The sequence below is a fragment of the Notolepis coatsorum genome (genome assembly GCF_963971535.1).
Source record: "Notolepis coatsorum genome assembly, chromosome: 4".
Classification (NCBI taxonomy): domain Eukaryota; kingdom Metazoa; phylum Chordata; class Actinopteri; order Aulopiformes; family Paralepididae; genus Notolepis; species Notolepis coatsorum.
In genome coordinates, this window is record NC_140168.1 from 4294708 (window position 1) to 4319009 (window position 24302).

The 24302-nt window shown below is 46.0% G+C and overlaps 1 protein-coding gene across 1 annotated transcript in view; it reads right to left on the minus strand.

Moving 5' to 3' along the window:
- LOC311227601 (telomere zinc finger-associated protein-like) overlaps nt 1-24302 on the minus strand; it is a gene marked incomplete at both ends in the record, with an annotated part of 54817 nt that overhangs the window by 23521 nt on the left and 6994 nt on the right. Inside the window, 8 exons of the mRNA XM_084313323.1 lie at nt 2904-3290; nt 6881-6969; nt 10750-10914; nt 13185-13321; nt 14241-14395; nt 15797-15883; nt 17014-17106; nt 18108-18213. Coding sequence (XP_084169449.1) covers nt 2904-3290; nt 6881-6969; nt 10750-10914; nt 13185-13321; nt 14241-14395; nt 15797-15883; nt 17014-17106; nt 18108-18213 — 1219 coding nt within the window. The remainder of the gene's footprint in view (nt 1-2903; nt 3291-6880; nt 6970-10749; nt 10915-13184; nt 13322-14240; nt 14396-15796; nt 15884-17013; nt 17107-18107; nt 18214-24302) is intronic.

Here is a 24302-nt window from a genome sequence, read left to right on the forward strand (position 1 = left end):
CACAAATAGACACAGGTGGTAATTACATGGATAAATATAGTCTTAAACGAAAAGAAGCTGAGAATGGTACGATGATTCTTTTTGTATAAAGACACGGACCTAGACTGGATGTCATAATAATAACTGATAATGTGTATAAACTGTGAAAGGAGGAGAAGGTAGGTGAAATGAGGATTTTGTAACTGTACAGATGGAAAAGGGGTTTGGTAGTTCGATTTGGGTAAATTTTGGATTTTTTTGAAATTTTGGAAAATATTAGCAAATATTATGATTATGATAAACATGTTTAATTTAGAATATTGATGCTGTATAGGAGGTTATTAAACCCCCTAAGGGTGGATTGTCGTATATTTCTAAATGAAAACATGAATAAAGCAACTATAAATGTACCAAATGATAAAACAGAGAAGTTGATTTGAAAGACAGGGTGATTTGAACACCATGTGAAGTTATCTCTGTGGCCCCAGGCTAAAGAGGTTGAGAGACAGTGGCCCCTCACCCGGCCAGCTGGCAGGAAGCGAGGTTGTTTAAAGTAAGTGGTATGAGACAAGGAAGGAGATCATTATCTTAGAAGGAACTAAACCAAACTAAAAATAACAGTTGAGATCAAAAGGTCATATTTACCCTAAGTAAGGAATTTCAGGTTACGACATGGCAGAGTGGTCAGGGGACAGAGTGAATCGGACTGTAAACAGAGCCTCAGACTGAAGATGGATGAGTCAGCAGCACCCAAGTTGGGCCAAGTGTTCAATGCATCAAGGTTAGCAAGTCAGGACACAGAGTAGTCTGTTTCTTATCTAGACTATGTAAACATTTGTCACAAGCATGAGGATGTATTACTCAGTAAAACGGAATCCTCTCATCAAGTAATGATTAAACGGCCCGGCAAGATTCTATGGTGAAACGGTTGTGTCAGCAGAATAAGTGTAACATGTGGAGACAAGCCGGCTACAAGGAAATATGGCCAAATAAGGAAAGGCAGATTATAGACGTGAATAGGCAGGCAGGGACGCTCTCTCCCTCCCCCTCTCTCTCTCTCTCTCTCTCTCTCTCTCTCTCTCTCTCTCTCTCTCTCTCTCTCTCTCTCTCTCTCTCTCTCTCTCTCTCTCTCTCTCTCTCTCTCTCTCTCTCTCTCTCTCTCCCCCTGATAAAAAGGGCTGTGATGGCGACGGAGAGAGACACTCAGGACACTCACACCAGAAGGGACCTGGAGAGACACGCCACACACACAGGGGACAGGCCCTGGGAGGCAGAGCCACACAGAACTCGAGAGCCGAGCAAAACACTCAGAGGAGACGGAGAAGGATCTCTGGAGAGCCGAGCCTGAGACACAGCGAGAAGGATCCTGAGAGCCGATGAGACAGAGAGCCATTGAGACCAGATGGCCGAGCCGAGGTTCATAGCAGACTCCGCCGATACGAAATCAAGCACTCCCTGCCTGATCGGCGAGGAGACCAGGTTGCCTTGACAACCAGACCAGCGAACCACGAGAGAGAAGGCGCGTGTTGGCCTGGAAACCAAGACAACAACCAGAGAACCGCACCGGAAGAAGAAAACTCTGATCACCCTAGCTAATCCGAGCATGGACAACAGCCACAAAGAAGAGACGATTAGATTGAATGAAAGAGACGATGTACTTGTTGATTCCTAAGCTGTGGTATTAATAAACACCGCAGTTGTATTTTGACCACGTTGTCAGCTCCTCTCTTTACTTGAACCGAACATCTGAGAACTACCTAACCAATGCAGGAGAAGGGTGATAATAGAAAACTATACGATCAATGAACTTAGATATAGGTAAATGAAGAACAGAAAGATACTTCAGGCGCACATGTCACATGACCAGAAACGTTAGTGGCCAATCAGATCGCAAACATGGGCTGGGATAAGAATAGACGCTTCCTGGTTAGAACCATGGGGCACCGCTAGCTTCAAGCTTACAGCTAGATGTGTGCTGCATCGTTTCAATGGCGCATGCTAACAATGCTTATATTCTTATTATCTTTTTTTTTTTAAGAAAACTTGATGTTTTTTTTTCTTACCATTATGTAACATGTACAATTTTATGTTTAAGGGGGCACTTCACCAAAGAACAATGCTGATTTATTTTGCACATAATCTCACACATCCCAAAAACGATTTTCCCCCAAAACTGTTTTGCACATTAATTTAGTTAGACGGTTACTCAGCACAAATTAGTTTGAATACGGCCACCAGTGATGTCATCGGGGACGTTGAAACCTTGTGTTGTGTTAATTACAGCTCCATGAAATGATGTAGATAATACCTTGTTTTATAGGGACTGCTACCTTATCATTTCATTGAGCTGTAATTAACACAGCACCTCGTCTTATAAGGACTGCTACCTTATTTCATTGAGCTGTAATTAACACCTCGTCTTATAAGGACTGCTACCTTATTTCATTGAGCTGTAATTAACACAGCACCTCGTCTTATAAGGACTGCTACTTTCATTGAGCTGTAATTAACAGCACAAGGATTAAATGTCCCCGATGACATCACTGATGGCCAATGTCACCATATTCAAACTCATCTACTCTCAATAACTCAAACTAAATGAATGTGTGCAAAACTGTTTAGAGTCTTTGGATGTGTGTGTGTGTGTGAGATTATGTGCAAAATAAATCGGCATATTATTTATTTTATTTATTTTGGTGAAGTTTGGTGATTTTGGTATTTTAGTGATCTCTCAGTGTCTCTGGTGAAGGGTGATAACTATGATTCTAAATGTTAAAACGTAGGTCACTTTAATTCAGAGCGGGCCGTTCTCCTCCTCTATGGGATCCTATCCTCAGCGGTTGTCTTTGTCCCTCAAGACCATGTCCTCCTCCTCCTCCTCCTCCTCTATGGGACCGTTCAGCGGCTCCCTTTGTCCCTCAGACCTCGCCCTCCGTCACGTCGTCCACCATCTCCTGCACCAGTATCGCGGTCCCGCCGTACGTCTCTGCGACCAGCCGCGTCTGCTGGATGTGGGACACGACGGTGAAGTTGTTGGGGCCCGGCGACACCACCACCTCGCGGATCACCACCCGGACGATGTCGCCGGCGGGGTCCAGGCAGGCGACGGAGCCGGAGACCGGGGTCAGCAGCGCCTCCACGGTGTCTTGGCTCTTCTCCTCCTCTTCCGTGGCTTCGGTCTCGCCCTGGCCCCCCCCCGCCGCCGCCGCCTCCTCGCCGCCGTCCGGCACCACCAGGTTCCTCAGCCTCCTCTGCTTGGGGTGGTAGTTCTCTGTGCGTTTGTGGATCTGAGCGTGTCGTCTCAGGTGAGCCTGCAGCGGTGGAAGCGGACGTGTTTTTTTTAGGTTTATCTTTTTTTTATTGGAAGAATTAGTACATATTTATACATTTCAGTTATCCAAATTATACAACTTCCATTTCCTTCCCCGTTCCTATCCCCTAATCCCACCCATCCCACCCAGTGAGGGCGACGACAAACATACATGTAAAAATAAGAAATAAAATAAAAATAAAAAATTTAAGAAATTTAAATAATTAAACAAACGTACAGATGTGGCAGACAAAGTTACGCAAAAAAAAATAAAGTAAAATTAAAAGAAAATATATAAGTGATACTCTCCATTTTAGTAGCGTGATTTCCAGATGGTAAAACAAAATAAAATGGAAAGTAAATTTAACACCCTTAGCAGACCACCACAATGCCATCTCCCCAGCCATGCGTGGGCTAGCAGTGTCAGGAAGGCAGATAGATAGGGGGAGGAGGGGGGTCATGGGGTCCCAAGTTTGGATGGAGTCATATGGGGTTTTGAAATGAGATAGGAAGGGCTGCCATGTTTTGTGGACGTGGTTTTTAACGGTTGGCTGAGTGTTGTTGGGAATAAGACAAGACGTTCCTTCATGGATCCCCTCGGGGACATGCGGGTGTCATAGCAGTATGGGGGAGGGGGGGGCACAGGTACAGGTATGGGCAGGGTAATACTAGAATGACGTAAATATAGGCAATAAAATTTTATCTGAATATAAAAAATTGGAGAACACTAAACAGTGTAAACAAAGGTGCAGATGAGGGTATATATACGTTACAATAAATATAGGCAAAGAATGTATAGAATATACTATACTATTCAAGTAAACGGTATACACAAGGAAGGTACCCTAATACACATGTTGCAGTAAACATAAGGTACCCTAATAATACACATGGTGCAGTAAACATAAGGTACCCTAATAATACACATGGTGCAGTAAACATAAGGTACCCTAATACACATGGTGCAGTAAACATAAGGCACCCTAATACACATGTTGCAGTAAACATAAGGTACCCTAATAATACACATGGTGCAGTAAACATAAGGTACCCTAATAATACACATGGTGCAGTAAACATAAGGCACCCTAATAATACACATGGTGCAGTAAACATAAGGTACCCTAATACACATGTTGCAGTAAACATAAGGCACCCTAATACACGAGGTGCAGTAAACATAAGTTACCCTAATACACATGTTGCAGTAAACATAAGGTACCCTAATAATACACATGGTGCAGTAAACATAAGGTACCCTAATAATACACATGGTGCAGTAAACATAAGGCACCCTAATACACATGTTGCAGTAAACATAAGGTACCCTAATACACATGTTGCAGTAAACATAAGGCACCCTAATACACATGGTGCAGTAAACATAAGGTACCCTAATAATACACATGGTGCAGTAAACATAAGGCACCCTAGGGGTGTAACGGTACACAGAAGCCACGGTTCGGTACGTACCTCGGTATTGGGGTCACGGTGCGGTACGAGTTCGGTACAACAGAAAAAATATATTTATAATAATTATTATTAACCTGTTCCACCCCAGGTGAAAATCTGCATAAAATGTATACCTAGGTAAATGGAATATTGCTCCACTTCTACAAGGGCTATTTGCATATTCTTGGTATCTAGGAACATCTATGGACCTCAATGAATGTATTCTCAGTGTCAGAAATATTGTGTCTATTACTAGGCTTGCTTAAATTGTGATGAAACAAAGGAAAATATGAATTATGATTTTTCTTTTCATCTTTGACAGTGAATAAAACCATGATAATAATGACCAAACTTAAAAAAAAAAACTGCCACTGAGCTCATTCAGTACCCTCTTGAGATCATGTGTACAAAAGATCTAAGGAAATTAATAAAGGGAAGATGATCAAACTGAAGGTTCTGTATATACAGTACTGAATTCTCCCATCCGGACCAATGCAATTTGAAATATTATTATTGAATATAGAATATATGCTTATACATTACCTTATTATAGCCAATTCGCACATTTATATATATATACATATAGTATCTTTCAAATGGCCGAGTTCAATTTGGATATAGTATCACCAGGCTTGCATAATAACAGATACTGATATTTACTGTAATCGACTGTACTATTTTATTTCCCCCACAGTGTAACCATTTTGAAACTAATTTCAGATCTAATTCTTCCTACATGGTAACAATAGTGTGGGGAAACTGACTGCGTTTCAATATTTGTCAAAAACGTTACCTTTTGTAGCTTATTATCGCGAATCATAACAATTATTGACATAATTAATTCAGAACACTGAACTTTGAACCCCCATAGAACTTGCCAGGAAGTGTAGATCGAAGAAATTTCAACGCTGGCAGATAGCTAGCGGCATAGATATCTGTGTTCTATATATATCTATGCATAGATATCTATAGTGTTCTATATATATCTATGTATCTATGGCTAGCGGTCTCCTCTACAAAATGGCCGCAAAAAAGCTTCAATTCCCATGGTTCAACATTTCCATTTCCGGTTCCGGGTCAAATTGGCGATCGCAAATAGAAAACTTAAAATGATACAAGTACACTTTTAACCTATTGCTAAACTATTGCCAACCTAACGTTTTACATTCTACATGTATTTGTGACATAGTAGTGATGTTAATACTTGAAAACGGTTGATTTTAAAATCACAAATTATTTTGCATCTTCATAAAAATATGCCTGTATAATTTAATAAGGTCAAAAGGGGTCGGTACCGACCCCGTCGTTATTATTAATATAATCTTTTTGTAATTTTTTTGTACTTTTTTTTTATTTATATATTATATTTATGATAATTATTATTATTAAATAGAATACTTTTCTATAGGCTTGCCGTGGTAATTAGTGATACTGGTGTCATTCTGTGTTCAGGCGTCCACTTGCCTACTGCCCCTTTAAACTTATCCTTGCTAAGTTTCGGTTTCACTTCCAGAGAGAATTAAACTTCACGACCAGACTGAATACTAGAGAACAGATGACATATTACAACAATGGCAGAGGATTATTTGGACTTAAACACTTTAGAGCTCAGATGATCTGTCCGGAAAAGTAGGTTCTTCTTTTTATTTGACGAGCTGTGCCAGGCTGTGGCTGTGCCAGGCTGTGGCTGTCCGGCGGGGGAGAATGTCCATGTGTTTGTTGGCGCGCGGCGCGCGTGTGTGTGTGTGTGTGTCGCGACGCGTGTGTGTTTCTTTTCATTGGTTTCATTTGGTTAACGTTATTGGGGCGCACAAGAAAACGAAAGAAAACTGTAACGATGACCCTGCAGCTGTTCCAATGTAAATGTGCCTTTCTGAGAAAGGCTTTCTCCTCCGTGCACTTTCGCCGCTCTGAAGTCTGAGCTCGGTGTGCCCGGCCACGTGCGCTGTTCTCACGCGAGTGCCTGCAACAGTGGGTGTGTGTGCGCGCTGTGGGGCGTATTCGTCGCATGGGTACCGCACCGTGACGGCCGTGCCGTAAATTCGCGGGACGAATACACGTACCGTTACACCCCTACAAGGTGCAGTATACACAAGGTACCCTAACACACGCTGAGGTCAGGGGTCGCACACATCCTACCTGTCTGGTGAACTTGTAGCCGCAGTCTTCACACTCAAACTTCCTGGTTCCCTTATGACGACGCACATGGACCCGCAACTGCTCCATAGCTGAACACACACACACACACACACACACACACACACACACACACACACACACACACACACACACACACACACACACACACTTAGTCATTTAGCTGATGCTTTCATCCAAAGCGACTTACACACAAACAAGAAAACATTTAATTAACAAACTTTTTTTCCCTGAATTCTTTCATCCTATTTTGTTCAATTGAGTGTCGGAGGCACTAACAGGATGAGGCTGCTGTCATTTGATTTATTTCTTATTCTCAACACTTTACAAAAAGAACAAACCCTACAATGCTACAGTATACTTAGCCCCTTCCGTGACTGCGATGTGCAAGCCAGGGGCTTTTGAATACGCGGTCACTCGCAGCTCCATAGGAGCCAGGCTAATTTGGACCACCAAACACTGCTTAAAAGCTCGGGGTGGGTCCGAAATATATCAGATATAAATGTCAAAGGTTACTCAGCGTTCAATTAGGGTTTCACACACACATACGGCGGGGTTTGAAAGCTCGGAGTTGCTAGTAAACATTTTAAATCATTTTTATAAAACGAGTGGTACTCACAGAGCGAGCCTTGGCAACATGGCTTCTTCTTCTTCTACTGCTTTTGTGACATGCCTGGTGCGTCCAGCAATCACTGCGCTCTCTGTGAGTACCACTCGTTTTATAAAAATTATTTAAAATGTGTCCGTGAATTTGGACCTGGGCACAGTTTGGCCATCTTTAAGACCTGACTCACTAGGGCTTCGTGTATTGGGGGATCTGTTTAGGGATGGTGTGTTGATGTTGTTTCAGAAATTGCAAACACAGTTTAACCTCCCAAGAGAATTTTTTTTTGGTTTCCTGCAAATACGACATTTTATTAACTCACTACAGCTGCCAACGCCACTGGGCTCCCTTTACAGTAAAACAGAGAATTTCTTATGCAACTGTAGTAAAGTATCACATTTAATTTCATCGTTTTACTCACTGCTGTACTCACTGGACTTCCAGGAGTTACCAATCCTCCACAAATGGGAAAGAGATTTTAACAGTGAATATTGAATATATTGAAGACGACTGGCAAGAGGCCATTGACTCAGTTAAGAAGGTTTATACATGTAACAGACTAAGAGAAACACAATATAAAATTCTTCACAGATTACACATCACACCTGTGTTACTAAACAAAATGGACCGTTCAATATCTCCTTTATGTTCGAAATGTCAAACAGATCTGGTCACCTACTATCACTACTTTTGGGAATGTAAGTGTTTATCCAGGTTCTGGGGCCAAGTGGCACGTGGGTTAAGCGACATTTTCAAGGTGAAAATAAAGAAGGATCCGGGAGCTTTCTTACTGGGACTCCCATCAAAGGAAATTCATTTGACACCCTTACAATTCAAACTATTTGATAAACTTCTACTTTCAGCCCGGAAATGCATTCTGATAAACTGGATTAAGGATAAGCCTCCATCTATACAAATGTGGTATCGAGAGATCTTCGGTGTGCTACCCCATGAAAGACTCTGTGCAATGTATAGAGGCAACAACGCTTCCTTTCAGGTGGTGTGGGCCCCACTATTAGACTATTTTCCTGCTGAAATTTCTCGGATCCTTCTAAAGGCCCAGTGCCCCATTGTATGGACAGACCTAGGATAGCAAAAATAAATAAATGTATGTCTACATGTGAATGGGCTTGAGGCATGTGCAATACTGTACGATGACATCACACACACATTTATATTTATGTGAAATATGGGGACATATTCATTCTGTAACTAACCATAACCTTAACACTACATTAGCTCATCAACCAGAACCATGTCCTCATTTGATCCCCAAATGTCCCGATTTCATGGCGTGTTCTCAAAATGTGTCCTGATAGGGCGGTCAGGTGGCGTAGCGGAGATTGCGTTCGTCACCAACACCGGAGACGCTGGATTCGCCTGTTTGAATCCAGCTCACAGCTCCAGCGTTGTCACCAGCTTGGCTGGCCGTTCACACTAATACAATTGGCAGTATTAGAGGGTGGGAAAGCTGGCGGGGTGGGTCCGGGTCGTTGTAAAACAGCGACTCCTACAGTTCGGTCGGGGCGCCTGCTCAGCGTGGATAGGATCTAAGGGGGGTAGTGTGATCCTTCCACACGTTACACCCTCTCAGTGAGAGTCCGCGCTGCCAGGTGAAAAGAAGCGGTTGATTGGCTAGACGTGTGTCGGAGGAAGCACGTGATAATAGCCTCCACTCTCCCAGACAGACTGTGGGGGGTAAGTGCGCAGCAACCAGGAAGGGGATTGGGAATTGGCATAACGACTAACATTGGGATGGGAGAAAATCGGAGGAAAAGGGAGGGGGGAAAAAGATTAAAAAAATGTCCTGATTTCATGGCGTGTTCTCAAAATGTGTCTCATAAACGTGCCCACACTGAATTAATACACAATAGGGTTTCTTTCAAGGGTTCATTGTCCTCCACCATACAATGGTAAATGGTGCATTTATATAACAGCTTTTATCCAAAGCGCTTTACAATTTGTTCCTCACATTTGACCCATTCACTCAGACATTCACACACCGACGGCGGAGGCGACCATGCAAGGTGCCAATCTGCTCATGAGGAACAGTTAGGGGTTTTTAAGTGTCTTGCTCAAGGACACATCGACACCGGGACACCACATCGGGAGGAGCGGGAATCAAACCGGGAACCTCCGGATTACCAGACGACTGCACTACCTCCTGAGCCACTGTCGCCCCCCTGTGCACTTATCGAGTAAATTAAATACAAAGTAATGAATTGCACTAATCCATATCACTAACTCCACATGCCAGTGGGGCAGAGGGACTCCCGACCCTCTCACTCAGCAGCCGTAGTGCTCTGTGGGGACAGATGACCGGTGGAACCTGCTCACACTGGTCTTCCTGTGCAGGGAATATGTACCAGGAGGACACGTTCTAACACGGAAAGGCCCATAATAGAAGCCTGGGGGATAGAAGCGGGGGCACTCACAAGTCATCAGAATAACAAAAGTCTCAGACTGGAAGGTGTTAAGTGAGGGGGGGGGGGGGGTTACATTGATTTCTGGGTAGAGTAGTCATTATACATTGTAAGTAAAAATGGCTCCATTTTCCCTTGAGGGCCTGTTAGCTCTGAATAAGTATTGTGTTATCAGCATGTTTCATATTAAGACATAGATTGAAAAGTATCCGCCCGATTTGTACAGGTGATGGCTTATTTTGAAGGTATGACCCGGTACTTTCATATCATGTAAATAAAAATAAAATTTGAAATGCTGGGTCACATATTGTCTCGTCTGCAACGATTAGTCGACATAATCGACGACGTCGATTATAAAAAAATCGTCGACGAGGAATTGTTGCGTCGATTAGTCATAAAAAAAAAAAAATTATAATTTTTAATTTTTATTTTTTTGCACTACCTATCTTTGTGAAAGTGGCTTCTCAGCTCTGGTCCAGCCAGCTGAATACTTCTTAGCTTAACATAACAGACCGACAGTAAGTTTGGGGGAACTAATGGGATAACTGGGGATGTTGTTTGGTCCTGACAAGAGTCTCAAAGCAACTCTGAGGTCATGCTCAATGTCCAATCTGTTCCTCTGCTCTGTCTTCAGCTGGACCAGAGCTGAGAAGCCACTTTCACAAAGATACAGTAGGTAGTGCAAAAAAAATATATATATTTTATTTTATTTTTATATATAATTGTTTTTCGATTAGTCGACTAATCGAAAAAATAATCGACAGATTAGTCGACTACCAAAATAGTCATTAGTTGCAGCCCTACTCGTCGGTTTCACGTCTTACCTTTAAAGGTTTTGCCACAGACGGGGCAGCAGTGGGGCCGTCCCTCCTGGTGCCTGCTGGCGACGTGCCGGACCAGCGGGCCTTTCTCCGTGAAGCGCTGCTGGCAGACCTGGCAGCTGAAGGGCCGCTCCCCGGTGTGGGTCCGCTGGTGTTTGTCTAGACTGGCTGCCGGGACGGTGATCACACACACAGACAGACAGACATGACGATGGACGGGGGTGTAGTTCGGTTAGGAAATAGTTCAGGGGCGTCATTTTGGTATGGCAAGGTATGGCACTCGCCATACCTTGGCAAATGAAAAAAAAAAAAAAATAAAGAAATTATTAAAAAAATTTCATGTTGATTTAGAATTTGAATGTCAACATTATGAACGAGGCTTCGAACTATTCGGTACAGCCCTAGCATGTTTTGATATAGTCAATTATCTCACTTTTACTAGGTGACTTTTACTGTGACTAACTGAAATATGCCAAAAAAAAGAAGGAAAATGGACATAGGGACGTTTTTTAATCAAAGGGCAGCAGAGACAAGTGATACAGGGACACAGGTAAGGTCTTACAATGGCTTAGTGATTATAACAGTGCAGTTCAGCATTCAGTAACCCATACTTTTTGTGAACGTGTTTTTGACATTCTGTTGAACACACACCTCAAAACCGTACCTAAGGAAAATTGGCTCAATTGCAAGAAAAATAATAGACAGTTATGATATTACATTCTTATTCTGCATAATTTGTATGCAAAATATTGTGGTTGACACATTTCTATATTAAAAATGCTTGTGTAGTCCTGTGTCATACCTAAATGTCATACAAGTGAATTGTATAGAAACAACTCACCAAAAGTGACTATTGCACAACTGATTTGACAAAGAAAATCCACCTAGAGGGGGAAACCCCCCCTTCACCCCCCCCCCCCCCACACCCTTCCTCCTCGCCATACCTTGGCTTTTACTGAAATGACGCCACTGAAATAATTCCTTCATTAAACTGCTCATAAACGAGGTCTGTGGATTATCTCGGGGGTAAACGGGTCCTGATTTCTGGAACGAGAATGGACATGTTTTGGTGCTTTGAGCGCCACAAGTGTGTGTGTGTCGTTATTCGGTGTCATTCAGCTCCATTGTACTGGAGCGACGGCAGACATATTCTCCATGGTGGATATTTATAAACTAGATGAATCATCACAGTGATGGATAGACAGCACTCTGGGGTAAGGGGGGGGGATATGTGTTTTCGTTTTTGTTATGGGTGAACTGCCCCTTTAAGTTATATATATATATATATTTATGTCCTTACGGTTTTAGATTAGAAGGCTGGTACCTTGTGCCCTGAAGGGGTTTAGATTAGAAGGCTGGTACCTTGTGCCCTGAAGGGGTTTAGATTAGAAGGCTGGTACCTTGTGCCCTGAAGGGTTTTAGATTAGAAGGCTGGTACCTTGTGTCCTGAAGGGGTTTAGATTAGAAGGCTGGTACCTTGTGTCCTGAAGGGTTTTAGATTAGAAGGCTGGTACCTTGTGTCCTGAAGGGGTTTAGATTAGAAGGCTGGTACCTTGTGTCCTGAAGGGGTTTAGATTAGAAGGCTGGTACCTTGTGTCCTGAAGGGGTTTAGATTAGAAGGCTGGTACCTTGTGCCCCTGAAGGGGTTTAGATTAGATTAGAAGGCTGGTACCTTGTGCCCCTGAAGGGGTTTAGATTAGAAGGCTGGTACCTTGTGTCCGGAAGGGGTTTAGATTAGAAGGCTGGTACCTTGTGTCCTGAAGGGTTTTAGATTAGAAGGCTGGTACCTTGTGTCCGGAAGGGGTTTAGATTAGAAGGCTGGTACCTTGTGTCCTGAAGGGGTTTAGATTAGAAGGCTGGTACCTTGTGCCCCTGAAGGGTTTTAGATTAGAAGGCTGGTACCTTGTGCCCTGAAGGGGTTTAGATTAGAAGGCTGGTACCTTGTGCCCCTGAAGGGGTTTAGATTAGAAGGCTGGTACCTTGTGCCCTGAAGGGGTTTAGATTAGAAGGCTGGTACCTTGTGCCCCTGACAGGGTTTAGATTAGAAGGCTGGTACCTTGTGCCCTGAATGGTTTTAGATTAGAAGGCTGGTACCTTGTGTCCTGAAGGGGTTTAGATTAGAAGGCTGGTACCTTGTGTCCAGAAGGGTTTAGATTAGAAGGCTGGTACCTTGTGTCCTGAAGGGTTTAGATTAGAAGGCTGGTACCTTGTGCCCCTGAAGGGTTTTAGATTAGAAGGCTGGTACCTTGTGTCCTGAAGGGGTTTAGATTAGAAGGCTGGTACCTTGTGCGCCTGAAGGGGTTTAGATTAGAAGGCTGGTACCTTGTGCGCCTGAAGGGGTTTAGATTAGAAGGCTGGTACCTTGTGCGCCTGAAGGGTTTTAGATTAGAAGGCTGGTACCTTGTGCCCTGAAGGGTTTTAGATTAGAAGGCTGGTACCTTGTGTCCGGAAGGTTTTCCCACAGAGGTGACACTGGTAGGGTCTCTCCCCGGTGTGCACGCGCAGATGCATGTTGAGGTTGGTCTTCTGGGTGAACGCATGGCCACAGTAGCTGCACACAAACGGCCGCTCATTCCTATGTGAGGTCAGACAAACAAGAAGACACACAGTCGGTCTCTGGACACGATCGATTGGCACCAATGGAGTTAATAAGTGATTCATATAATAAGTGATTCATATAATAAGTGTCATTGACCAGAGCGCCTTGAGCGGGACTTGAACCGGCGATCTTCTGATCACAAGTCTGGGTGTTTTTGGCCATACCCATGTTTCCCCAAATTCATATTCGGATTCATCCATACTTATACACCTGCATATAACCCATATAACTCTGTATGATAGCATGTACAATAATGCTGTATAGACCGTATATATATATATATTTATTCTTACCATAGATATATATATATATATATATATATATATATATATATATATATATATATATATATATATATATATATATATATATATATATATATATATATATATTAGGGCTGTCAAAGTTAATGCTTTAACTTTGGAGATTAATTAAAATTATTTAAAGCATTAAAATAAATTAATCTAGATTAATCTATGGAGTGAAAAATCTTCAAGCCTAGCGCCGCGGATATAAGAAAGAGGTCTTTAAAGCTGAGTCAATGTTGATGGTTTTGTTGAACATTTGTATTTCACAGGAGAGAAACTGTGTTCAAAGAAAGCTATTAAAATAGTCTATGAATATAAATATACTTTCTTTGCGTTGATTTTACATTAATTCCATGATTTTACTCAAGTAAATATCTGTTACAAGCTTCGGTCTTAAGTAGAAAAATGCTATTTTTAATCTAGATTAATTACAGAAAATTGTGAGATTAATTCCCACCTGTGGATGGCCTTGATGTGCATCTGCAGCACCCCCCCTACCTCTACACCTGTGGTCTCTCCCACCTGTGGATGGCCTTGATGTGCATCTGCAGCACCCCCCCTACCTCTACACCTATGGTCTCTCCCACCTGTGGATGGCCTTGATGTGCATCTGCAGGCCGTTGCGGCTCGAGGCTCGGTGGCCGCACTCCTCGCACACGAACGGCTTCTCTCCGCGGTGCTTGGCCGCCTCGTGCACTCGCAGCTCCGTGCGCGTCAGGAAGCACTTGATGCACTGGGAGCACTGCGGACAAAACACACGTTCACGCCTTTAAACATTAAGATACTTGCTGCTACACATCTATGCTACTCGGTTTATTCTGGGAAGAGGGAAGAGAGGAGGGTGGTGAGTCAAATACCTAGGAAGACCACCCTCAAGAGCCAGACCACTCCACCCATAACCCAATCCTATTTAAAATAAAACACAAGATACTTGGGCCCTAATGATAAGGATAAGCACTCAACACTCAAGAAACCCAATCCCCCCTTAGAAAATCAAAAGGTCATATATATTATATATATATATATATATATATGTGTGTGTGGGGGAGGGGAGGGGTGTGTGTAGGAGGAAATGCTTAAAATGTGATATTAAATGTGTGTAATGTAATGTGTATTAAGAAAATATATATTTAAATGTTTCATCTACCCTTTTTTTTCATTCAGCGATTGTAGTGGGAAATTAAGATTTTGGCCGAAAGGTTTTCAGGAATGAACACGGTGGAAGAAGTACACAGTTCATTTACTTAAGTAAACGTAGAAATACCCAGATAAAGAGGCGGCTACGTGGCGTAGTGGGCAAGGCGCTCGCCATGAAATCTGGAGACGCTGGGCTCGCCTGTTCGAGCCCAGCGCTCCACATTTGCTTTCAGTTTAGCTGGTCGTCCGTACTAATACACATTGGCCGTATTAGGGGGTGGGAAACTGGGGATCGGGCGTTGTGGACAGCGACTCCTACAGGTCGGTTGGTGCGCCTGCGCAGTAGAATCAGGAAGTGTCGGGGGCAGCGTGAGCCTCCCACGCGTTACTCCTCGCCACTGAGAGATCGAGCTGCGCAGGTGGAAAGATGCGACTGCTGTTACCTCAAGTACCGGAGGGGACTCGTGCTATGTATGACTTCAAGCTGGTGACAACGCCGGGAGCTGGATTCTAACAGGCGAATCCAGCGTCTCCGGCGTTGGTGACGAACGCAATCTCCGCTACGCCACCTGACCGCCTCTAATCATCACATGTTTTATACATATTGATCTGTGACAACAGACACCACCAGCCTCTCTACTGTTAGTTAGAAGGGTCCTGTATCATCACCTCATCTCCCCTGATCGTGTACATAGTGATTCTACTGTCATAATATTATGATAATGCATGGGCTTCTAAATATCCTCGTCTACAGCTAAACATACCATCAGGCCTATACATAAACACCTGGACTATATCATAATTATTCAAACCAGAACATTCATGTATCTCTATTATTCACAAGTACATTTCATACCCGTTTATAGTTTGATTTTCCACCACATAATTGCATCTGCATGCAGCCCTACTGTACAAAATCGCAAAAGGGATATATGCGATTTACATTTTAATCAAAAGCTCTATGTGAGACGATCAAATACCAAAAAAAGCTCAACAAACAACTTACCGCGTGTGGTTTGGGAAAACCATGGACCTTGATCATGTGAATCGTTAGATCTCTCTTGTGCATGAATTGCTCCGTGCAGGATGAACACTGAAGACGGATAAAGAAATAGGGTCAATGCAGATTTTTATTAGAAACACAACACATTTATTTAACTTGTATTTAAGATGTTTTTATTGTGTTGTAGGCAAGGCTGCCGTCAATTCACTTTAACACTTTGGGTGCCATGGGTTAAATTCATGATATACCATAGATTGCCAGCTCTATTTGTCTATGGAGAAGTACCCCTTCTTTGCATGGCTATAACTTTTTAAATTCTATTGCTACATTGCCATTATTAGGGCCCATTCAAAGTCCTATATGTATTGTTCATTGTGTAGCAACGTTAAACTTTTTCATTCACATATTCATAGTAAAGTATGGTCTAATAAGTATGTTTTCATCTCTTTCTGCAGCTTTCTCCAGAACGTGATCTATAGCCCCAAATGCATTATATTGATGATGAAATACAGTTTGATGGCAATCGGGGCGATATAAAAAATTTCAATTGGACGTACTTCTAGAATGATCTACGTATGATCTGATGATGACCGGATGGGCGGGGGATCGTTTATAATTCCGTGGGCAGTGTTATATCATTCATCTAGTGTGGGTCATATGTTCACCAAACGCCGGAGACGCTGGATTCGCCTGTTCGAATCCAGCTCACAGCTCCGGGGTTGTCACCAGCTTGGCTGGCCGTTCACACTAATACAATTGGCAGTATTAGAGGGTGGGAGAAGCTGGCGGGGTGGGTCCGGGTCGTTGTAAAACAGCGACTCCTACAGTTCGGTCGGGGCGCCTGCTCAGCGTGGATAGGATCTAAGGGGGGTAGTGTGATCCTTCCACACGTTACACCCTCTCAGTGAGAGTCCGCGCTGCCAGGTGAAAAGAAGCGGTTGATTGGCTGGACGTGTGTCGGAGGAAGCACGTGATAGCCTCCACTCTCCCAGACCGACTGTGGGGGGTAAGTGCGCAGCGACCAGGAAGGGGGTTTGGGAATTGGCATAATGACTAACATTGGGATGGGAGAAAATCGGAGGGAAAAGGAGGGGGGAAAAGATCAATAAAAAAAATATATATATATATAAATAGAAACTCAATTATTTCAATATAGACCATGTGTTTTGAAAAGCCTTTGAAGAAAATCCTCCTCCTGAATTGACTGAATTGACCCCCACCTTGTTGGGCATGTCCCCCGTGTGGGAGATCATGTGCAAACGCAGCGCCTGCTTCCCGGTAAACGTTGAGGTGCACGTCGGACAGGAGAGCGTCTGTAAAAGCAACACGACACACATCGTTCACTCAGAGTCCATTTGTAGCTTCTATGTGATCTAATTGGCAGCGAGGGTAGAATTCATTGAGTTCAATCCAAATTTGATAACAATTTTGATTTGAAGAATCATCATGTAACTCCATTTTAGAGAGATTTTCAAACTTTAATATCTCAAGATGGTAAGTTATCGAGTGTTGTGTTCATTCATAGTTAACGGAACACTGGGAAATTACTACAGTATGGGGAAATGTGCTTACCGACTTCTCCAGAGTCAGACAAGAAGATACCAATTTCCTCTTTGTGCATTCAGTAGAAAGCTATAGCGGCTGCTAGCTAGCCTAGCTTAGCATAAATGTACGGAAGCAGATACGGGACCAGCTAGCCTACAGTAGCTGTTGGCCAAAAAACACCTCTCCCGGAGCTTTGAGCTAGGCTAGCGGTCCATATAGGACCCGGGGAACATAGGGATGACCCCCTCAGCTTCCATTCATCTGTGCTAAGCTAGGCTTGCTTGCAGCCAGATATCTTTCTACTGAACGCACAGAGAGAAAATTGGTGTTTATCTTCTTGTCTGACTCTGGGGAAAATGGTCAGCGCCTTTCCCATAATGTTGACGTGTTACCTTAACCCTTTCACCGCCACACACTACCAAAACGGTTAACCCTTTCACTGCGACAATACACAGAAGGTTAACCCTTTCACTGCCGCACGACAGCCGGTTAACCCTTTCATGACAGAAGGTTAATAGTAAAGGGTCGTGTGGCAGTGAATGGGTTAAAGACAAAAGAGTACTTTTGAGGTCGAGTACTTTCTTGTGATATATTACATTCACACCCCCAAGTGATTTGGGATCGACTTTACTGCAAGGACACGGGCCGTCCAAAAGAAACGGAGTTACATGGTTTTTCCAGTGCAAGGGTTTAATTATGAACAAATATAACGACTACTGCTGTGAAGGTAAAAAAAATAAATAAAAATGCGATCCTTCATCTCACTCACGTGAACTCTCGTACAGTTTCTGGACTCATGTTCCAGAAGGTTCTCCTTCCTGAAGTACCTCTTCCCACACTTCGCACAGACGAACGGCTTCTCTCCTGTGTGGCGTCTGTGGAAACAGGACCGACTGTGTCAGAGGCTGCAGGCTGATGATCTGTTCACACTGAGGGCGGGGCTGCTGGGAGATACGCCCCCCAAAATATCACATATCATATTATTCTTTTTAGGTTTGACGACGGTATAGGTTTTTCTCAGTACAAATTACAATGTGATATGACATATTTTTTTTAATGTCTTTATCGTGTAATATAATCGTTGTTACAAAGGGTCAGATTAAACCGAATATATATATTTATTGCCTGAGATCCCATGTATAATATTTGTATATCGTTTGATATCCCTTGTATATTCTTTGTACATATACACGGAATATCCCTTTACCTGGTACAGGACAGACCATAATATTCGTTCTCCTATTGGAAGCGATCCCCTAGGCGCCAGTGACTTACCCCCTAGAGCTGACTTGAAAGCTACCGACATGACTTGTCTTAACATGCCCGCTTCTGCCCATGAATACGGCTACCGAAAGCAGAGCGGCACTATTTGTCCACCGTACGTATAAATATGACCAGCGAATACAGAACTTCCTTTTCAGTTCGCCTTCAGTTCAGTCTGGTTCAGTTACCAAGTAAAGCCTTACCCACTACGCAACGTGTGGTACAGCAGGGCTCGTATTGCCCCAAATAGAGTCGTGTTTATCCTACTACGTTTGTTTAACGTATCGTTCGCTCCTTGCTAGTAAAGCCTTCATTACGAGTCAAAGACCACGTGAAGTGAGTAATTGTGCGTCTACATAGAGCACTTATTGCCGCGTGCTAATAAGGATAGTAACGTCAAGTTCAACTGTGAACCACGGACCAACCGGAGGATTTACCCCGGTGATTGCAGAGCCACCTTCCGGCAGGGATTATTATTCTTCATTGCTTTGACCAAGCTGCTGGAGCAGAGAACCGTCTACCCCACTGCTGTGAGATCTACACATGCCCGTGCGGACATCACTCGAGCCCGTCTCTGTCGGAGCAGAGACTCCACGGCTTCATCTGCGGCGCGCACCCTGGGATCACAGCTGCTGCTTTCCCCGCTGACACAGGGGTGATATCGCCTCCGTGGACCCTTGACTTTCATAGAGCATTGCCTCCCCCTGCTGGCTTACAACCGGTAGTACACCCCTTCCCAGAGTACAATAGAGAATTCCTAATATTCAGTATTGACTTGCCTACGCACATTCTTTGCCTTACAAGTGCATTCAAATGATAAATGTAATAATACCTTTTGATGTAATAAATATTCTAAACGAGTATTTGAGTGGAAACCGTGTTATTGTGGAGAAGTTCTTATCATATACCTGTGTACGGTATTGGCCAGTAATGTACATAAGACGGTAGTAGTTTAATGATACTAATACTTGATTAATACAGTCAGGGAATTGTACCCCTCAGTTCTAATTGGTCCTTCGAGCCCCGGATAATAATTAGCGTAATATTAATATAATATTAATATTGACATGGCCGATGACGAACACTCCACAAACGGTTCTCCTAAGCTAGATCGCCCCCAAGCAGCGCAGACGGCAGCCACCTCCCTATCTAGAGGCATACGCTGTCAGTCCAATACCTAGCTTTAAAGGGAAATTAGATACGGATAAAATAACTAAAGCGGATAGTAAAATTATGTCCGACCCTATCAACCAGGCTACCCCGCCAACAGAGGCCCTAGTGGGTTCTAATGTAACTGACCAAACTCACGGTGGGGACCAGGAGGGAACTGACACGACTTTATCCCCAGACAACGCCGACGAGGTAGTCCCCGGAGCGCTCCAGGATAAAGAAAGCCCTCCCGGGATGGAACCCGACCCACCACAAGAAGAGACGCGCACCCAGGAGATGGATCTCCTCGGTACGCAACAGGAGAACGGGTCTCCAACAAGTACTGCCGGGAGCCGATCGCCCCGAACGGCGTCTTCCCCCAGCGCGGCGGACAAGATGCTGGCGCAAGCACTCATCGCCACCCTGGCAGCCTCCACCGAACGCGATCGACTTCAAGCGCAACAGACGCGCGAGCGCGAACATTTTGCAGGCGAGCGAGAGCGCTTCCAGGCGCAACAAAGGAGTGAAGACGACCGCATAAGACTGGAGACCAGACGCCTCCAGACAGAAGAGAACATTGAGAGAAGCCGCGCCGATGCACAGCACGCCGCCGCCAATGCACAGCACGCCGCCGCCAATGCACAGCGCGACGTCGCAAATGCCCAGCGCGACGCCGCCCACGCACAGCGCGACGCCGCCCAGGCCAGCGCCAATGCGCAGCGCGACGTCGGCAATGCCCAGCGCGAAGCAGCGCGCGACGCAGCCCATGCCCAGCGCGAGGCAGAGCGCGACCGGCTGCAGGCGGAGCTGATGGACAAACTGGTTGCCATGGCGACACCCCCTCACTCCACACGGAGCTCAGAGATCGTCAAGACATGGGTCTAGGACACATTCCCCTACCCGACGAAGCGACCCGGGACCCCGCCAACAGGAGGATCCTGTCCACGTCTCCAAACCCCCTCCCCGGTCGGTCCATACGAGACCCAGCAACCGGGAAGAATCGGACCACGCCGAGAGACTGAACAGAAGACTCCAGGTCCTAGCAGAGGGAGAGGAGGAGGAAGAGGAGGCCCAGTACAGCCCCGACCAGCAGCAACGTACTCTGGCCCAGGAGGCCGAGCACAGCCCCGACCAGCAGCAACGTACTCTGGACCAGGAGGTCCAGTACAGCCCAGAAGTTAGCCCCGAGGCCCTGCGCTACAAACCCCCGACTCAACTCACAGGTGAGTTTGACGCACCGCCAGCCCCGAGGGACAGCACCTGGGTACCCGACCTTCGGTACCCACCAAGTACCAGCCCAAGACGACACGCACGGGGAGACTCGCCTAGGAGGCCTCTTCCCCAACGCTCACCGATGTGCCAGTCATCCATGACATCGTATTTTGGCGCACCGACGTTTCCAGACTTCACCCATGAGAACCGAGCACAGTACACGGAGCTACGGATGTGCTTAGAGACAATGATGGTTGATGTAGCTGATGAACGCCACAAGTATGCTACCCTATTGAAGCACCTCAAGGTGCCCCGAGCGCACAATATAGCGCTGGCCTATGCCAACTCTACTACCCCATACACAGCGGCTCTAGCAGCACTCGACCAACGGTATGGACGCGTATGGGACTACGTGATACAGGAGATAAGAGACATTGACCGTCTCCCCCCAGCCAGAGACAACAGAGCGCTAGATGACCTGTCTATCAAGGTACAGTCCCTGGTAGGGATGCTGGGGTCCCAAAAGGAAAAGGGTATCTACGAACAGTACGCTAACTCTAACGTAGAGAGGATATTAGAGAAGCTCCCTCCCGCCCGACAAGAGCGCTTCAGGCGGCAGAGAGACTACCGCGACCCCAACGGTCCAGAGGCATCCCTCCTAGACCTATCTGAGTTCCTCGCCAGGGAGGTCAGTAGCCTACGACTCGACACGTTCGTATGGAGTGGACCAAGCCCAAGACTCGGACCTCGGGGACAAACGGATAACCGCCGGTTGGTGACCGTTATGCACCAAGCCAAATCAGTACCACACAAGAACCACAACACCCCCTCGACGAAAGAGGACCAGTGGAAGATTGAGTGCCAGTACTGTGAGGGAGAACATCGGCTGTATCAGTGCGAAGATTTCAAGAAGCTGACCACGGATGATGTGAGTCAGTGGACCAAGGACCACCGCCGCTGCTTCCGCTGCGCGCGCAGCCACCTGGCAGCTGAGTGCCGCTTGAAGAAGAAGTGCAGCAGGTGCAGTGGCACCCACCTGGAGGTCCTGCATGACATCAACAGGCGTCAGTCAGGACAACAGAGTGGGCCTGTCGCGGTAATGTACCATGCCGAGGCGGTGGCACCAGTACCGAAGAGCCACCAGACCGCTCCCTACTGTACCTACTGCGACGGCGGACACTGGCTGGCACAGTGCGCCGAATATAAGACACTGAACCCCGTCCAAGTTAACCAGTGGCGTGAGGCGGCCCAGGCGGGCGCCGCTTACCACGCAGGGGCGGCCCAGGCGGGCGCCGCTTACCGCGCAGCACGGTGCGGAGCCCACCAGAAGGTCCAAGACAACCAACCAACAGGAGTGCTCCACATTGACCAGCATAGCGGGACCCCCCGTGTGCTCCTCAAAGTTGTCAGGGTGCTCCTGAGCTACGAGGACAAGGTCCTGGACACTTACGCCGTCCTGGACGATGGGTCTGAAAAGACTCTCCTCCTCGCTTCCGCAGCAGCCCAGTTGGGCCTGCGGGGTGTCAAAGATACAATGACCATACGCACCATCAGAAGGGACCAGAAGACCATAAAGGGTGAAAGGGTCTCCTTCAAGATGGCAGCGGTGGACCAGCCCGAGAAGCAGTATAGTATAACTAACGTCTTCACCAGCCACGACATAGGCCTGTCTCAGTACACCTACCCCATCCCACAGCTGATGGAGAAGTATGTGCACCTACGTCAACTACCTATACCGCTTATCGACGGCGCCACACCGACCCTGCTCATCGGCTCCGACCACGCGGACCTCATTTTCCCAATTGGGGCGGCCCACGTCGGACCCAAAGGATGCCCAGTCGCGGTTCAGACCCGACTGGGATGGACGCTCCAGGGCCCCCTCTACGGACTTGACAGTCAACCCACGTTTACACGCTGCCTACACACAGAGGCGAGCGACACCGACCTCTCCCCCGTACAGCAGAGGCTATTGACATTAAGCGAGAGGCCCGTGAGAGAACCGTGGGCACCAGAGGGAGTTCGGAACTCCACCCCCCTCAGCTGCGCTCCAGACGTGGCTGACCTCGAACCCAGCACCCCAAGCGACTCCTTGACGGGGCGGCCGGGACCGGCCCCTCCTCAGATGGGGTACAGAGCAAACAAGAGAAACAGACGGAGGAGGAGAAAGCACAGCCAAGCACAGATCAAAGCAGTCTCAGGCCCGCTCCCTCCTAAGCCCCCCTTCATCCCGTCCAGTCGTCATGACCATAGACCAGTCACCACCCCGAGCTGCGTGGCCGGCCGGCCGCGTAAGCAAAGTGACCACTGGTGCCGACAGAAGGGTCAGAGTGGCAGAAGTGCTCGGCCAAGGGCGGACCTACAACCGACCCGTGGCGAAGCTGATAGAGTCGCCAAGGCTCCCCGACTCGCCTAATGACGACCATGACCCCATGACTTGTGACCTGCCTACCCTCACAACGGACATTGAGTAGTGGACAGTGCGGTTAATCTGTCTCTGCTTAGCTAATTAGGTGGGACTAATTAGGGGGCGGCTGTTACAAAGGGTCAGATTAAACCGAATATATATATTTATTGCCTGAGATCCCATGTATAATATTTGTATATCGTTTGATATCCCTTGTATATTCTTTGTACATATACACGGAATATCCCTTTACCTGGTACAGGACAGACCATAATATTCGTTCTCCTATTGGAAGCGATCCCCTAGGCGCCAGTGACTTACCCCCTAGAGCTGACTTGAAAGCTACCGACATGACTTGTCTTAACATGCCCGCTTCTGCCCATGAATACGGCTACCGAAAGCAGAGCGGCACTATTTGTCCACCGTACGTATAAATATGACCAGCGAATACAGAACTTCCTTTTCAGTTCGCCTTCAGTTCAGTCTGGTTCAGTTACCAAGTAAAGCCTTACCCACTACGCAACGTGTGGTACAGCAGGGCTCGTATTGCCCCAAATAGAGTCGTGTTTATCCTACTACGTTTGTTTAACGTATCGTTCGCTCCTTGCTAGTAAAGCCTTCATTACGAGTCAAAGACCACGTGAAGTGAGTAATTGTGCGTCTACATAGAGCACTTATTGCCGCGTGCTAATAAGGATAGTAACGTCAAGTTCAACTGTGAACCACGGACCAACCGGAGGATTTACCCCGGTGATTGCAGAGCCACCTTCCGGCAGGGATTATTATTCTTCATTGCTTTGACCAAGCTGCTGGAGCAGAGAACCGTCTACCCCACTGCTGTGAGATCTACACATGCCCGTGCGGACATCACTCGAGCCCGTCTCTGTCGGAGCAGAGACTCCACGGCTTCATCTGCGGCGCGCACCCTGGGATCAC